This window comes from Mustela nigripes, chromosome 6, assembly GCF_022355385.1.
Source record: "Mustela nigripes isolate SB6536 chromosome 6, MUSNIG.SB6536, whole genome shotgun sequence".
Lineage (NCBI taxonomy): Eukaryota > Metazoa > Chordata > Mammalia > Carnivora > Mustelidae > Mustela > Mustela nigripes.
This window is the reverse complement of record NC_081562.1, coordinates 652,177-670,252: the sequence shown is the minus strand read 5'-3', so window position 1 is coordinate 670,252 and position 18,076 is coordinate 652,177. Positions and strand designations below refer to the sequence as shown.

Genomic DNA, 18,076 nt, shown 5'->3' with positions numbered 1-18,076 from the left:
CCAGCTCTTCTTGATCCACACCCCTCCTTGCCATAGGCTGTGCCCAGAAGACGCTAGGTCCTGCTGCCCTGTGTGCCTATGCTCAGACCCCTGTCCCTGTCCCCTCTGGGCCAGGACCAAGATGGGCTGTGGGCACCGAGCTGGATGTCATCCAGGTGGCATCCGGGTGTGGGCTGGAGCAGGACCCCAAGCCCCAGGCAGGCCCATGGCTGGAGGGGCTCCGACGGGGACTGGAACATCAGGACGGATGGGTGAGCCCTGGTCTCAGGCCAGGCTGTTCTGCACCCCAGGCTGGGGGGCCATCCCCCTCCCCGGCAGGCCGCTCTCCGCACCGGCCCCTCAGGACAGCAGTCTGCCGGCCCAGGAGGTAGGGAGCTTGTTGGGTGAGCGTACCACCGTGGCTGGGACAAGCAAGGCTGAGCGGGCTGGCCACCTGGAGAGGCCGTGCCCTGTGCTGAAGCTGCTGCTCTGGGACGGTTCTCGTGCAGTTCTCCCGACACCCAGGGTGAGGGAGGCCCTTTCACGGAGGGGCAGTCAGGGTGTCCACAGGTCTGAAACCTTGGCCAGGCTCCCTCCCCTCCCTGCTGTGCTAGGCCTGTGAGTCAGTCCTGAGGCTGCCCGTGGCCCAGAAGCCCAGCCCGCTGCAGCCCAGGCTTTCCCAGCCCCAGGGCCAGGGCATTCCCCAGCCGGCAACTGCCTAGCCCCCAGGAGCAGCACGGGCTGGGACAAAATGCCTGTCAGAGCCACTCACTACAAACAGCCTGGGCTGAGTCACTGGTGCTGGGTGGGGCAGACGGAAGTGACCCAGCACCTATGCAAAGCAGCCCGCGGCTTCCCGGAGCCTGAGGCTGATGTTGAACCGGAGCCCAGGAACAAGGCCTCCCTGAGGGGGCTAGGACAAGCCTGTCCCACAGGACACACCAGGGCCTGTACCTTACGTCAGGCATGCACTGGGCACGGGTTGGGGACAAGCAGGCCGAGGGGCCCGGAACAGGAGCTCTCTGCCCGGCCCTGCCGAAGGGCGGGGAGGAGGAGGGAGGGAAGAAAACCACTGTCAGCACACAGGTGAGCGCGCGAGCTGCCTCGGCTGCAGCAAGTGTGGAAATTCTCCAGCTAATGCCACGGACAGGTGCCAGCCCCTGTCCCTCCCGGAGGCTCCAGGCAGCGCAGTCACGCTGGGATGAGAAATGAAGACAAAGATCAGAAAGGGGTGACGTGATTATGTAGAGAATCCAAAGGCCTCAGAAACTACTGGCACCAAGAAGTCGGGCTGGAGGATCAATGTACGAAAACCAGTGGGATAGTCTCGGCCAGCACACACGACTGGAAAACAAACGTTAGAGCACCCCGTGTAACACGAGTGGAACCTGAAAAGAAAAAAAGTCAGACTCGTAGAAGCAGACTAGCAAGTGGCTGCCGGCGCCAGGAGCAGGGAAGACAGGGGAGGCCGGTCAAACATCCCCGCGCGGAGCCGGACGGCGCGTGAGGGCAGAGGGCGTGGTCCAAAGGGCGCAGAGTGCGGCTGGCGGCACCGGACGGAAGAGCTGAGGTCTGCCAGGGAGCAGACTCCGTACGTTCTCACCAAAAAAAGGATAAAAAAGATCACCTAAGGTATCAAAAATTATAAAAATGCATTTATAAACATGCCGAAAACATCAAATACGTATGAATACGTTTGATTCAAACTGTGTATGCAAAATATTGCAGAGGAAAACCAAAGAACACCCGAATTAATGTCCAGTCCGTCACTCCCAGAGATCAGTCTCGATATTCCGGCCGCCAATTCTCCCTGAAATGGTCTGTGGGCGCGGCGTGGGCCCAGTCAGATTCCCACCAGGTCTTTCTTGTAGAAATGTACAAGCTGATGGTAAAATTTATAGGAATTTTATAGCTGAGGCAACGCTGGGCGGGAAGTGCTGGGGAACTCAGGGATCGCACTCCCCCTTCCCTGCGGACTGCGGCCCCGAGGCCCTTAGTGAGCGCGATGCCGGTAAAGGGACAGATGAACGGAACCGGGCCAGAGGAGGGACTCCGGGGTTCGTTCTGGGGATTCTGTTTCTGATGAGGCGCCAAAGCCACGTGACGGTGCTGGGGCCGCTGGATGTCCCTGTGAGAACCACACAGCCAAAGCCACGTGGCGGTGCCGGGGCCGCTGGGTGTCCCTGTGAGAACCACACAGCCAAAGCCACGTGGCGGTGCTGGGGCCCTTCCCAGCACAGCAACAACGCACTCGGGATGGATCACAGTCCGGAACGTGAAGGCCACAACCACAGAGCTTCTAGAAGGAGCCACTGGAGGATGCCTTCGTGACTTAGGTGCAGACCAAGTTATTTCACAGAAGCAGACCAAGCACTAGCCACAGGAGGGGAAGCTGATCACTCAGGCTTCGTGACATATGTCTGCCTCTCAGGGCATCGCTAAGAAAGGCAGAAGGCAAGTGTGGACTCGGAAAAAACATTCCCAATGCACGTATCTGACAAATAAATGCATAGCTTATAAAAAAAAAAAACAGCAAATGAGTAACAGAAACACAAATGACCTAGTTTTAAAATGGGCAAAGGCCAGAAACAGGCACTTTGTGAAAATATAACCAAAAAACGCAAGGCAAAGTGCTCGGCCTGACCTGTCATGCGGGGAAGACAGGCTAAAGCCACGGTGGACACCGCTGCAAACCTGCCGGAGGGGCTAAAGCACGGTCTCACCAGATTGCGTGCAGCGAGGCTGGGGGGCACTCACGAGAACCGGGCCCTGGAAAACTGCCCGCTCCTTCCACAGCAAAGCAGAAGCATCGGCAGCAAGTGCAGGGGCCTGAAGGCCAGTCCGGTCTGTGTCCACTCCGGAGGGACCGATGCACGCGTCCACACACTCTGGCACGGGGCCATCACAGCGACTCGGCCGTCACTTCGAACGGGAAGCCACCCAGCCCTCTGTCCTCAGTCCCTCGCACGGCCACCTCTGCCCAGAAAGTCAACGTGCCACCGGGGCTCGCGATTCGGAAGAGGCCAGGCACGGAACGTGTGTGTGGCGATTTAAGTGGGGCGGTGCTGTCTCCGACGACCTCTGCAGTGAGCAAGGTCAGCTGTGCTCATCTGGGGGAGAGGGAGGGGGCCTCGCGCACGGAGCCATGTGTGCTCAAGGTCTGTTCTGACTGTGCGCGTAAGCTGTGCCTTAAGAATATAGGGCAAGACAAGACACTCTCGGGGCGCCCGGGGGCTCCGTCCGTGAGCATCTGCCTTCGGCTCAGGTCCTGATCCCAGGGTCCTGGGATGGAGCCCCGCATCGGGCTCCCTGCTCAGCGCGGAGCCTGTTTGTCCCTCTCCCCCTGCTTGTGTTCCCTCTCTCTCTCTGTCAGATAAATAAATAAAATCTTTAAAAAAAAAAAAAATCTACCAACTGCCTAAAGGGAGGATTTCTAATGAAAGATGTGCCAGACCCCGACTAAAACACCACAGAACACCAAGAAGCAGTCGAGCTTTAATTAAATGGAGTAGATCATGATCATGGTTTGGAAGACACGAATATAACAGGTGTCACTTCTCCCCAAACTGGTCTGCCCCTTCAAGGTGATCCCCGCCAAAGTCCCAGCCAGCTTTCCCTTCGAAGTCGACAGGTGGGTCCTTGACTGCGTGTGCGAGTGCAGGCCCGGAGCTGCCTGCCGGTGCGGAGCCTCCCGCCCGCTGGGCACCTGCTGTCGGCCCGGGCGCTGCGCTGAGGCTCTGGGCGTGCAGGCGGGGTTGGCACGCTGACTTAGACAAACTCAGGCTGGGCAGCCACTGGCCCAAGGAGGAGGGTCCCGGGGAGCTAGCCCGACCCCCGCCGGTAGCCTGGAAGCAAGTGTGGCTCGTCTGGGCTGAACCGGCCCAGCTGTGCAGTCCCGTGTCGGGGAAATGTTGGCTGGAGCTCTGGGGCCAGGGGCCGTTGGCCACACGGGGCGACTGTACAGTCTGGGCTCCGGCGCGCGGCGGTCCCCGGAGCGGCAGGCGGCCTGGGCTGCATAACTGCCGGTGGGTGGTAGGGACCGGTCGCGCCCTGCCTGGAGACTTAAGGGAGCAGAGCCATGGGGACTCAGGAGGCGGGAAGTCCGCCTGATCCGAAGGGGGTGCCGGCGGGGCGGCTGCAGGACAGACTGCAGGGTCTCAGGCACCATTCGTGGAGGGGGCGGCAAACCTTCTGGGACAGGGACAGAGGGACGTCTGTCACATGCTCTCTGCTGCGGTTTTTTTGTAACCCTTTGAAAAAGTAAGGCCCATTCTCAGCTCTCAGGCCACAGAGCAGCAGGCCGCAGGCTGCGGTCGGCTGACCCTGGGCCCATCTGCGGCCGCGTGCCTTTTGCCAGCTCGGCAACCAGCGATGGACTGGTGGCTAGGGTGCTCAGTGGCATCCGGGCTTCCTGCCATCCGCGTGGCACTGTCCAGGGCTGGGACTGTGTTCTGCTCCCCCACCTCCTTTAGGGGAAAGTGGCCATGTCCTCTTGGCTGGGCACAGAGCTTCTCTCCCCCCCGGGCAGCCCCTGGGCCGTACACCCTTCTGCTGGCAGCAAGGCCTGACAGCGGCCCACGGGGTTCACACTCCATCCCAGCCTGCCACCCGCACTCCCCTGGGGGGGAGGCAAGGGTCCTGGAGCACCGAAACAGGGTTACTGTGCACCTCCAGCGGCCCCGGCCCTTGAGATGAATGTTCCCGATGGGAGGAAGAGATGATGCAAGAGCCCGTCCTGTGGCTACGGACGGAGGACAGGACTGTGCCTCTTGCGGGAGCTTGTGGGGCCAGAGGTGCGGGACAGGGGCTGCGGTGCTCTCTGCTTCGCAGACCTGGCGTGCGGCCCAGCGGTGCGCTCAAGGAGCCGCTGACTGGGTCTGGCCGGCCCCGGGGCCTCCCACCGCTACCCGCAGGCTGTGGGTGCAGATCTCAGCCTCGCTCCTCGGGTGGCTCAGGAGAAGCAAGTTCACATGGGACGGGCAGGCTGAGTGGACCACGGAAACCGTCTCCAGCGGGGGTGGGGGTCGGGGATGCCCTTCAGCCCACCCGTTCCGCCCTACGTCGGCAAGGACATGGAAGATCAGAGGTCAATCCACATTCAGCTGCGTGGGCCTTCACGGGGACTGGGCTGAAGTAGACCGTATCCTGGGGGTCGGAAATCCGAGCGGTCCGGGCCCCCTGGGACTTAGAACACGTCTAGGCCTGGGCACCGGGGGGGGACGGCGGGGGGACAGCCGCAGACTGGCTTCTTCCTGCTACTTGGAGCCTGAGGAAGGTAGCCCTAAACAAACATGAACCAGACAAATTGAATGGCTTCGGTCTAAGCCTCTGCAGGCCACGTGAGTTGGAACAGCTGGTAGAGGGGTACTCACCAGTCGAAACCCAGCAGAGGCCCAGCAGGACTGGCAGGTGGGTTGTTGGGAGACACGGTCCTCCATGGGTCTTTTGAGTGCCCTACACATTTTGTTGGGTGTGCCGAGAGTGCAAGGCTCTGACTACCCTTCACCGGGGTCGTGTCTCAGGGTCATGTGTGCAGGGAGCAGTGCTGAGGGATGAGAGAGTGTCTCCCTTCAGGTCAAGAGCAGGGCTGCTTACTGCTTGCGGTTAAAGCGGCGGACTCCCCAAATCAGCGTTCCTCGGCGGTGACACGAACTGGTCCGTGGCGTCTCCTCTTCCTGGGACTGTCACAGGTGTGCTGATGCTCGTGCTGGGCCATGAGTAATAATGTCCTTGGTCTCTGGTCTAGGCATCTCGTGTCTTCCGTTAGCACCCATGAAACAGCCACAGGCCAGGTTAATCCCCGACTGGACTTGTCTTTCTGACTCACGGTTATCCAGATGAAGAGGTCTGATGGAGAATCCAGAGCTGAGTAGAGCCGTGAGATCTGGGGCTGGAGCCTGACGTCACAATCAGGAGACTTCTGGAGCAGAGGGCAGGAGCATATCTTGATGACAGGAGGTGAGTGAGTCCTGGGGACCTAGAGATCGGACTACCGTGTATTTGGTTATTGTTCCAGACGTATGCCTCTCCTCCTCCTCCTGGTAGCGACGTACCCTTCCTCGCCCACTGACCTGAGTTTGGCCAGTACCATGCGTGCAGATGTGGTGTGAGTGGAAGCCTCCCTGTGCTCGTGTGGTCCGGCTGGCTCTCTCGTTCATACCGTCTGCTGTGCGAGGACGACACCCCAGGAAGCCACACGGAGCAGATGTGAACCCAGCCCGCAGCCTGGAGCCCGTTCTGCCTTCCCCAGAGGAACGCAGCACTGCTGCCGCTGAAGACATGGGGGGATCAAATGCTGAGCGAACACCACTGGGGAGAAAAGTGCCTTTGTGATGTCGCTTTAGTCCCGCAGCAGCCTGGCTCAGACAGACAGGCAGATAGACAGTTGGAACAGAGTAGAGTCGAGACACAGAACAACATGCAGTCATGTGGTTTAGGAGGAAGGTCAGTACAGTGGCGAACAGTGTCTTTAAGACCCGCTCCACTGGCTGAGTCCCCAGACGGAAAAGACAGTGATTCCTGAGCCCCGTGCCAAGCAGCACACGCAATCCCAGACGGACTACGGATGGAATGGGAAGGGTGTGCCAGTGCAACTGTCGGGGGAAAACTGAAGTGACTGGTTCTTTAAAAAGATTTTATTTATTTACTCGAGAGAAAGAAAGAGAGCACACACGAGTTGGAGTGGTGGGAGAGGGCAGAGGGAGAAGCAGACTCCCGACTGGGCAGGGAGCACGATGTGGGGCGCGATCCCAGGATCCCGGATTGTGACCCGAGCTGAAGGCAGAGCTTAGCAGACGGAGTCACCCAGGGGCCCCCAGAAGTGACTATTTTACGACCTTGGGCTAGGCAAAGATTTCTCAAACAGAAAATAAAAGGTGCTAATCATAAAAGAAAAATCAGTACTGGAATGTAGGGCTTTTTTTTTTTTAAAGACTTACTGAGAGAGAGAGCAAACCCGGGGGGGGGGGGGGGCAGAAGGAGAAGGAGACAAGCAGACTCCCTGCTGAGTGGGGAGCCCAATGCGGGGTTCCATCCCACGACCCCAAGACCATGACCTGAGCTGAAATCAAGAGTCAGATGCCCACCTGACTGAGCCCCCCAGGCGCCCCAGGGTATGCATTTCACCAAATCCAGGAGCATTCATAGCAGCACGATTTGTAATAGTCTGACCTAGAAAAACTATAAATGTCTATAAACAGTAGGAGGAATAAATTACATGTCAACAACATGTAAGAAACAAAAGCCATGTATCAAAACTAATATTAAAGCAAGTTAAAAAACCAATTGACGGCCGCCTGGTGGCTAAGTCGTTGGGCGTCTGCCTTCGGCTCAGGTCATGGTCTCAGGGTCCTGGGATCGAGCCCCGCATCGGGCTCTCTGCTCAGCGGGGAGCCTGCTTCTCTCCCACTTCCTCCTGCTTGTGTTCCTTCTCTCCCTTTGTCTCTCTCCATCAAATAAATAAATAAAATTTTAAAAACAAAAACAAAATAAAAAACCAATTGATGTTATTCACCACTTTAATATTACTAAGGAGAAAAAGCTTATGATAACCTCTAGATGCAAAAAAAAAGTTTCTTTTTTAGAAAATTCACTACATACAATACAAATTCTTGGTAATAATTAGAAACAAACTTCTTTAACATGCTAGAGTGTCCATACATTTATATCTATATTTATATCATATCTATAACTTTATGAAGACCTAGAAAAATGTCAATATAAATGAGCAAATGTTAAAACCATTCTCTTTGAGCATCTGCCTTTGGCTCAGGTTGTGAACTCAGGGTCCTGGGATTGAGCCCTGCATCGGGATCCCTGCTCAGTGGGGAACCTGTTTCTCCTCCCACTCTGCCTACTTGTGATTTCTCTCTCTCTCTCTCAATTAAATAAAATATTTTTAAAAAATTCACTTTAAAATCAGGAATTCAACAATAATACCCAACACTTTATAGGAGGGTCTAGCCAATACAACATGACAAGACAAAGAAATTACAGACAACAAGATTGGAATGGAAGACGTAAAGCTATCTGCACATGACATGCACTTACATAGAAAATTTAGAAGAATATACATCCAAATTATTAGAAATAATGAGGTTATAGCATCAGGGAAATACAAATCAAAACCATAGTGAGATCCCACCTCACACCAGTCAGAATGACTAAAATTAACAAATCAGGAAATGACAGATGTTGGCGAGGATGCAGAGAAAGGGGAACCCTCCTACACTGTTGGTGGGAATGCAAGCTGGTGCAGCCCGTCTGGAAGACAGCATGGACGTTCCTCAAACAGTTGAAAGTAGAGTCACCCTATGACCCAGCAATCACACTACTGGGTATTTATCCTAAAGATACAAACGTCGTGCCTCAAAGGGGCACGTGCACCCCAATGTTTATAGAAACAACGTCCACAATAGCCAAACTATGGAAAGAACCTATATGTCCATCAACAGATGACTGGACAAAGATGTGGAATATATACAATGGAATATATATATATATATATTCATATATACAATGGAATACTATGCAGTCATCAAAAGAAATGAAATCTTGCCATTTGCGACAACATGGATGGAACTAGAGGGTATCATGCTGAGCGAAATGAGTCAATCAGAGAAAGACAATTACCATATGATCTCCCTGACATAAGGAATTTGAGAGGCAGGGCGGGGGATTGTGGGGGCTAGGGAAGGAAAAAATGAAACAAGATGGGATCGGGAGGGAGACAAACCATAAGAGACTCTTAATCTGACAAAACAAACTGAGGATGGGGGGTAGGGAGAGGGGGGTTGGGTTATGGACATTGGCGAGGGTATGGGCTCTGGTGAGTGCTGTGAACTGTGTAAGCCTGACAATTCACAGACCCGTACCCCTAGGGCTAATAATACATTATATGTTAATAAAAAATAAAAATTATTTTAAAATAATGAGTTTAGAAATGTGGCAGTATAAAAAATTAAAATACAAACATCATTGCATTCTACACACCAGCAGCAAGTGATGATATAGAGATGACACTATGTGTGGTACTATGAAGATGTCAAGGAACTAAGAATAAATCTAATAAAAGATGTATATGATAGTTTATGATGTATTAATTCTTCAATTTCCCCCAAGATGACCTAGGGATTCAATGCAAATCCATCCAAAATCACAATAGGACTAGCTGTGGACTCCAATAAAAACAGTCATGATGTCTGTATAGAAGGAAATGAGTGAAGATGCACCCTAACCCTCATCTAGAGAGAGGCAACCTGCCGTCCAGGTGTGGAGACAGCGCGGCACTGGTGCAGGGGTGCAAAGTCACCTGTGGACCAGACTAAGAGACTCCAGAGACGGACCTGCACTGGTGCACAAAGCAGGAAAGAAAGGGACTTTTCAACAAATAAATGGAAAATGTAGTTGTCCCTAAGGACAAAAATAAAATTTGATTCTTATCATACCATATTCAAAAACCAACTCCAGAGAGGCTAGGACTTAAACGTCAAAGACAATTTTGGAACTCTTAGTAATACATGTAGGTAAATAGTAGTTTAAACCTCAAAGTAAGGAACATTTTCTTTTTTTCAAGATTTTTAAAATTTATTTGGCAGAGAGAGAGAGGAAGAGAGGGAGAGCAAGAAGAAGGAAGAGGAGCGGCAGGCGGAGGGTGAACAGACTCCCTGCGGAGCTGAGAGCCCCAAGCAGGACTCCGTCCCAGGACACTTAATTTAACTTAAGGCAGGTGCTTAACCAATTGAGCTACCCAGGCATCCCGGGTAAAACTTAAGACAAAAATAGCACTGATTTTAAAAAAAAAAAAAAAAAAAAAAAAAAAAACTGATAATTTCGGCCACACTAAAACTCACAGTTTTCATCAAAAGATAGTTTTTAAAAACTGAAAATACAGGTGCCTGCGTGGCTCAGTCATTAAGCATCTGCCTTTGGCTCAGGTCATGATCCTGGAGTCCTGGGATCAAGCCCCACAGGAGGTTAAGGGTACCAGAGATAGGTGAATGTATATCACTGTTTGGTTCTAATAATTTTTTTAAGATTTTATTTATTTATTTGAGAGAGAGAGAGACTGAGAGAGAGAGAAGGCATGAGCAGGGGGAGGGGAAGAGGCAGAGGAAGAAGCAGACTCCCGGCTGAGCAGGGAGCACAATATAGGGCTCTTTCCCAGGACACTGGGATCATGACCTGAGCCTGAAAGCAGACGCTTAGCCATCTGAGCCACCCAGACGCCCCCTAATTATGTTTTTAAAACTACCTGAAAGTGGGCCATGTAAGGAGAAACAATGAAACCATGCCAAAAACCAAGGGTTATGACTAACCCGAGTATGTGCACCCGAGATCCAGTGAAACGAGAAAAATGAAGTAGTTAAGGTTCTATACTGTCTAATAAAATAAGAAAAAGATGCAAAACGTGCAATGATAGCAAAGAAAAAGAAAACTCCTCAGATGATATAATTATGTATATGAAAACTCCAAAATAATTTTCAAATATATTAATAGAATTGATAGAAATGTTAGCCAGATGCCTGGATTAAAAAAAAATCGATCCACAAAAATTAATTCCATTTCTACCAACCAGCCACAATTTGTTGAAGAAATACAAATTTTGATACTCCTTATCATAGAAGAAAAAATAGAACATATATAAGACTAAATCTAACTTCCAAGAAAGTATAAGACCATCACAAAGAAAACTGCAGACACTAAACTGAAGGACACTAGAAGACAAGTAAATGGAGAGATATACCATGTTCATAGATGATGAGACTCAGTAATGTGAGGAAGTCCGTTCTCCTTAAACTGATACATGTATTTAATTTCAATAACAATTTTTTTAATTTTAATTTTTTTGATGTGTCTTGAAGACCTGGTTCTACAACTTGAATGAAAGTGTAAGGGTCCAGAACAGCTGAGTCGTTTCCAAGAAAGAAAAGCAAGATTGTGGGACTTGCCTAACCAGCATAAAGATATCCTACAGAGCTATAGTAACAAAGACATCACGTCATTGGCCAAGGGCAAGGAACAGACCAACGGAGCGGACCGGGAAGTCCAGAAATACCGTATGTGCAATGGGTGGGGGAGGGGTTTCCACAGTTGAGTACCCTGTAACACTGTGCGAGGACCTCCTGTCGCACCACAGGCAAATTAGCTCCAGGAGCATTAGAGACTGAAAAGCAGGAGCAGCAGCGCCTCTAGAAGAAGCTGCTGGAGATTATTTTCATGACCTCGGGGTAAGGCTGTAAGGCATAAAAGTCTCCAACCATAGAGGGAAAAGTTGACCCGCTTAAGTTTATTAAAATTAAGGGGGATTTACATCCAAAGATACCATAAAGGAGCAAAAGACACATCACACAGTGGGGGACAGTATTTGTAAAAGAGTCAACTGAAAAAGGAGAATCCAGAGTTGACGTGGCTCCCACAAATCCAAAAGCGACAGACCTGTGAGTCTGAGGGCAATGGACAAAAGGTTTGAGCGGGCACTGTTTAGGAGAGGGAAAGTCAACGGCCTACACACGTCTGAAAATAGGCCATTTTATTGGTCAGCGGAGAAAGGCAAAGGAGCCTCGTGGCAGTGTCTCCAGAGGCAGGCCCAAGCCCTAGGAGGTCTCTCAACACCCAGCGCTGGCCACAGCAGGAGTGATGGCCGTTGGGGAGGATGCAGTCCGAGGGCACCCCCATTAGCCACGCTTACACGGGCTCAGTGGACGAGGTCCAACAGCCCTACCCCACGAGATCATGTGCACGTGCCATCTGTGAATGTGACATGATTTAGAAATAAATAGTCATCGCCGGTGGCACCGAGTTAAGCTGTCGCACTGGCGGGAGGACAGAGGGCCCCAACCTAACAGCGGCGTCCTTCTGAGGCCGAAATTTGGACACAGAGGCTCAAAGAAGGAGCACCATGTGAAGACAGGGCAGAGCCTTGGAGGCACTCTACAAGCCAAGGGACACAGGGACGGCCAGTGGTCACCAGAAGCTGGACAAGACAAGGAGGGACTCTTCCCCAGCCTTGGAGAGCGTGGCACGGCCAACACCATGATTCCAGACTTTGGGCTCCAGAATTCGAAAGAATACATTTCCATCTTTCAGCCCCACACCATCGGTGCTGCTCTGTGACGACCCCTGAGCCCCCCATCAACGCTTCACTCCTAGGAAGATGCCTTCACTCCTAGATGCCCTCCTAGGAAGATGAAAAGTACATGGTGTTTTCCTAACAGCAAAAACACCCTGGAAATCGTCCTCACAGAGGCAAGCTGCTGAGCGGGGGGAGCTGGCCAGCCCCCGCGACAGAGCAGACACAAGGCGAGGAGAGAAGGCGGGACAGGGGACGTCCTCGAGGGCACCCCCGAGGGCACCACCGTGCTCCTGGAGCCCGAGCCCAGAGCCCACGACTCTGGAGTCAGTCTGTGCGCTTCACCCAACAAACGCTCACGGACCCCGGCCACGTGCACAGCCCCGGTGCTGCGGTGAGCACAGCGTTAGGGACCCGCGCTCTAGGAGAGACAGGCGGACAGGCTGCAGACAGACGGGGGGCTGGGGGCACAAAGAGGTCGGGGCCAGCGAGGCGGGGAGGAGAAAGGAGGAAGGGCACAGGAGAGCGGAAGAGGCCGAGCCCCAGGCAGGGGGACGCAGCACGGTGTGTTTGAGGAGGCCAGTGTCCCGGGGCCCAGCCAGCAGGGCGTGTGGGGGTGGCCTGGCTCCTGCCTTTTCATCACACAGACTCTCGGGCCACCGCTGGGTGCCAGACGCCTCTAGAGGTGCACTGAGGTTCAGACACGGCAGGGTCACCCCCAGAGCCTCGGGGGCCCCCACACCTGTCCACCTGTGCTTGGAGCCCAGGCCCAGGACAGGCTCCCAGGCCGCGCACGGTCAGCTCCTTTAGGAACTTCGGACAACTGAAGGCGAGAGTCCAGGGATGGCTGGCACCTGCCCTCGGCATCTGGCACCGTTCCATCCCCCATGAGCACTAGGTCACACGAGGAGCGAGACAGGCTGTCACGCACCCCACCCCGTGAGGGGTTCCTACCACTGTCGCAGGAGCCCCACCGTCCTGACAGCCCGGCCAGTCCCAGGATGGGGCGGGGGTGCCCCCGAGCCTGCTCTGAGCTCAGGCTGATGCCCACATGGGGACCCGCTCCCTGCCTGGGGCGCAGGCCACCCGCAGCAGACCCCACGCTGGTACCTGGCGGTTTGGGCCGCTGGAGCAGGGCACCCTCCGCCATCTTCACGCTGGGAAGCGCAGGCGGCAGCTCGTTTGGTATCTTCGGATCCGAGGGTCTGTCGGACTCAGCGTTGGTCGGACCAGTTTTCGGGGCCCTGCTGTCTATGTGCTGGAAGTTACAAGTGGGGGGCTCGATCTTCCCGACCGACGGGGTGGTGGCGGACTGCGCTTTGCGGCTCCTGGCGGCCGCCCTCCAGAGGGGTGCGGGCAAGGTGCGGGGCCCGGCCTGCGCCTCGCTCAGCCTCGGGTCTTGCTGCGGCACCGTGGGGGGGGCTCCTAGAGGCGGGCTGGGCATGGCCGAGGGGCACCTCACTTTCAGGGGATGAATGTCCCAGAGGGAAGGCGGAAAATTCGCGCTGGAGATGGGCGGCATCTGCTTCCTGGCTCTCCTCACGCTGACGCCCTCCACGCAGAGGTCGGACCCATGGAAGGGAGGCAGCTCCACGGCAGGCTAGGCAGGGAGGGCATGCCGGCCGAGTCGCCCAGAGCCCAGCGCCTCCTCCCTGGGTCTGCCACGGCCGGCTGAGGCCTGGCGAGAAGCCTGGGCCTCCCTTCCCTGGGGCTGGGCGGTCCCCCAGCTCCCTCCCCCAGAGAGGCCCAGGCACACGGTACTCCATGGAACCAGAGTCCCCAGCAAAGGGACCAGCCGCCTGGCCTGCAGGAAGGCTCCCAGTGGGGACCAGGCGCAGACCCCTAGAGGAGGACACCCTTTTCCCCAGGAGGAGGAGGAGGACACAGCAGGTCTGGAAGGAACACCCTAGACTCTGGGCCTGGGCGCCATGGACCTCCCAGCAGCGGTGCAGGCAGGGGGGCCTCCCCACCTGGTGGCCACAGAGCTGGGGGTGGCTGGGGCTCACAGGGCGTCGAGCAGAGTGGTGAAGGCGGCTGAGCCGGGGTGGGGGGGAGTCCCAGATAGGGGTGGGGGGAGTCCGGGGGGACCGGAGCCACTGGCTGCTCTCTGCCTGAAGCAGCTACAGCCCCCACACCCCCTCAGCACGGTGCCCCCTCACCCCGCGCCCGGCCAGCCCGGCCCCCCAGCACCGAGCCCCCGCACCTGTCTCCACAGCAGCTCAAAGTTGCCGATGTCGCAGCTGCGGTCCGCCCTGCGGTCCAGCACCACCTTGATGGTGTCCTCCTGCACCTGCGCGCACAGCTGGGCCGTGACGGGCGTGGACGCGTGCATGGTGGGGCTGGAGTTGATCTCGATGAGCCAGGGCTGGAAGTCGCGGCCCAGGACGAAGTCGGCCCCGTACAGCTCGAAGCTGTTCTTGCGCGGCTCCACGCGGTCCTGGGCCACGCGCATGGTGTTGGCCACGGCCCGCTTCATGGCGGGGTAGATGACGCCCACCCACACGGCCCCGCGGCCTCGCTTCTGCAGGTACTCCCGGAAGCGGGTGCTGGTCCACATGTTGTGGTAGGGCAGCAGGGGGCTGCGGCCCTTGTCATTCTTGAGGTGCTTCTGGATGGAGTTGTTGCACAGGTGGATGGCGCTGCGTGGGGCAAGCGCGGTCAGGCCTGCGCCTCCCGGGGCCTGGCCCCGCACCCCCACCCCTGCTCCGGACCTCTGCGCCCTGCACCAGGGACCCGTCTCCACGTGGGGGACCTGGGACCCCGCTCCCGGACGGTGGCCCCGGACCGCGAGACCCAATCTCCAGAACCCTTATGCCCCCACCTATGCGCATGCCCGCCGGACATCTCCCCTGAGACCCCACCCCTACGGACCCTCTGCCCCCGCGGAACCCCCAAGTCACAGCTAACCCTGCCCCCAGAGACTCTGCTCTCGAGACAAGCCCCCCACCACCGGGTGGCTGCAGGAGGACTCTGATAGCTCGGGTCCTCCGGAAGTAACGCCTCCCAGAGCCTCAGCTTCCCCATCTGCACCCAACAATAGAGATGTGGCTCTTGAAGAGCTGGTCTGGTGAGACAAAGTGAGAAAGTCTTTGTGAAACGAATTAGTTAATTTGCACCCTTGCCTTGTTCCAAACCTGTTTTAAAACCACCACGAGATGAGCCATGTGGCTCTGCGTGGTGAGACGCGTCCCTGTGACCCTGGAGAGGTCGTACTGCCAGAGGACAGAAGGACCTTGTGACTCAAGACCAGCGGAATTAGGGTGGCCCCAGAGCCAGCGCGGCGCGCCTTCCACTCACTTTGGCCGCTGCATAGGCAGCCGGGCTGTGTCGGGTCAAAACGATTTCAGGGACTCTTCTGCCTGTCTTGGGGGGAGGATTACGGTCCCAGATGGAGAAATGGGGCTCAGCAGGCACCCCTCACGGCTTGGTGCATCCGATGGCCTGGGGTGGGGGGCTGGAGGGGCTCCTTATGCACAGGGAGGGACACACCCCCTCCTCTAGGCCCCCTTGGCCTGGCAGAGACGAACTCACCCGAGGAGCTACCAGCCAGAGCCACTTGTCCTCAGCAGCCAAGGGGCACTTGCCAGGTGCAACTCTTGGTGTAGCCACAGCCACTAGCCAGGGGGACACAGTCAACACGCCCAAGGTGTCCACTGACCATCTCCCAGCCCTGTCAATTCTGGGCTGAGCTCAAGAGTCGGACGCTTCACCAACTGAGTCACCCAGGTGTCCCCACCTTTCTTGGAAGCAGGCCCCACGCTCAGTGTGTCCTCTCGGCAGGAACCCCCTGCAATGCTCCTGGTCAAGACGCATGCCCTCAGACCCACGCAGTGGGGAGGGGGGGTCACAGGCAGAAGTGGGGAGCCCTGGTTTGGACAGGCAAGGGGGATTCTCTGCCTCCCTCCTGAGGCTTTGCCAAGTGACCTCACTGTCCCCACCACACCTATGTCCTGCCCACCCAGAGAGCCTGGCGAGGCATGGGTCCCCCCACCCCTGACACCCCTTCCTGGACATCTGAGCCTCTGTCCAGCACCTCCGTGGGGCACCCTCCCCAGCACCCTGGCCCCAGGGGCCTTGGGATCTGGGTGCCTTTTCTGCCTCAGGTGCTCCCCACTTCTTGTCCTGCCTGGTGCCGCTGGGGCCCTCAGAAGACCCTCAAGCCATGCCATGTCCCATAGGCTGCCTGCTCAGGACCGGAACACTCCTGCTTCCCCAGCCGCCTGCAGGAGCCCCGACCCCAGGACTTCTGGGGCTCACAAAGAGTTTGAGGGCAGACGTGCCCCCAAAGGTGCCCCAGAGAGAGCAGCACTGTGTGGCCGGCCGAGGGTACCGCCAAGCTTGGGCGGCTGCGGGTCAGCATGTGAGCACAGCGGCCACTTAGCCCTTCCAGCAGAGGGGGGCACCCACCACGGAGAGGGCTCTGAACCTGCCGCTTAGCTGGGTCACCCCTGGACCCTGCCAGGCACCTCGTGGGCACACAGCACATGGAGCTTTCGGGATTTTCTGGAGACGATACACACGTGTTGGGGTGCAGAGCAGGGCTTTGAAGAACACCAGGCCTGGGCCTGGCCCTCCGGGATGGGGGCCACGTAACCTCCCTGAGCCCACTTCCTCAACTGTGTGTCCAGGGGTGGCGGGGGTCAGCAGGCATGGCCCGGCACCCCGCCCCATCCCGCAGGTGTGGTGGGCACCCACCGTGTCCCCTCACGCCCAGTGGCATCCAGCTGGCGCTCCCACCGACCTGTCCAGGCTCTCCAGGGAGAAGCGCTGTGTGGAAAAGCGCAGGTAGCTCTCCTTGTAGAACCAGATGGTCAGCGGGTTCCAGTCGGTGACCAGGAACCACTGCCTGATGTCGAACTTGGTGCCGTAGATGAGCAGCGGGGTCTCAATGTACTTCTGCACCACCCACTTGTTGTCCTTGGCAGAGAGGTGGTCAGCCGCCACCAGCTCCAGGATCTCCTCCACGCGGTTCATGCACACGATGTCTGCAAGAGGTTGGCACTCAGCCCAGGGCACAGCGCGGCATCCAGCATCGGCCCCGGGACCCCGCGCGGCCTTGATCCGGTACCGGCAGGCCGCACAGTCAGGTGGCCCCACAGGGAAGGCTCGGCCCTCTGGGGGAGGCCACGACCGGTGCTGACCTCCAGGCTCTCCCACTGGGGAGCCTGCCGCCAGGACTTCGGAGAGGACACAGAATGGAGACGGGCAGGGCTGGGGACCGAGGCATGTTTCAAAGGCGGCCAGCAAGGGGTGGCTGAGCCCTCGCTCAGGGGGCTGACCAAGGCGGGAACAAGGGCAGGGAAGCTCTGTGGGCCTCAGGGAGCCAGCAGACTGGGAGGGGGCAGGTGTCCCGGGGCCCAGAGTCTGGTGCCCGGACTAACAACACGACTACACATCAGTGCACACTTCCTCCGCCACACGGTTCCTTGTCCCCAACTCTCTGGTGACCAGTGACATCTGAGCAGAGGGGACAGGCCTCTCTCTCATCTGTTGGGTCCCTACCAGACCCTCCGGCCCTCTCTTTCGCAGCCATGACAACCCTGAAGCCTGGAGGGAGTGGCTTCCCAAGATGGTGGGGGGGTCTTTGGGTAGCCACACACGGGGGGGCTCTCCCCACAAAAACGTCAATCTCGGGGCGCCTGGGTGGCTCAGTGGGTTAAAGCCTCTGCTTTCGGCTCGGGTCATGATCTCAGGGTCCTGGGATCGAGTCCCGCATCAGGCTCTCTGCTCAGTGGAGAGCCTGCTTCCTCCTCTCTCTCTCTGCCTGCCTCTCTGCCTGCTTGTGATCTCTGTCTGTCAAATAAATAAATAAAATCTTTAAAAAAAAAAAAAAAAAAGTCCATCTCGTCTTTTCAGCTGTGAGCTGAGACCTGCCGCCCAGAAACGACAGACTCGGCAGAGCAGCAAACCTCGGCAGTCACCCAGGCTCAGAGCAGGGAGGCGCCCGGCCAGCGCCCAGCCACAGCCGGCGTCACAGCCACAGCCACAGCCGGCGTCACAGCCACAGCCACAGCCGGCGTCACAGCC

General features: G+C 56.6%; 1 protein-coding gene across 1 annotated transcript in view; it reads right to left on the bottom strand.

Moving 5' to 3' along the window:
- Window positions 1-3,530: 3,530 nt before the first annotated feature.
- Window positions 3,531-18,076, bottom strand: part of TTLL8 (tubulin tyrosine ligase like 8) — a 43,642-nt gene continuing 29,096 nt past the window's right edge. Inside the window, exons 11-16 of the mRNA XM_059404435.1 lie at window positions 16,791-17,034; window positions 14,253-14,688; window positions 13,160-13,649; window positions 4,887-5,035; window positions 4,302-4,445; window positions 3,531-3,998 (exon numbers count right to left, since the gene is read on the bottom strand). Of these exons, the coding sequence (XP_059260418.1) occupies window positions 3,531-3,998; window positions 4,302-4,445; window positions 4,887-5,035; window positions 13,160-13,649; window positions 14,253-14,688; window positions 16,791-17,034 (1,931 nt within the window). The remainder of the gene's footprint in view (window positions 3,999-4,301; window positions 4,446-4,886; window positions 5,036-13,159; window positions 13,650-14,252; window positions 14,689-16,790; window positions 17,035-18,076) is intronic.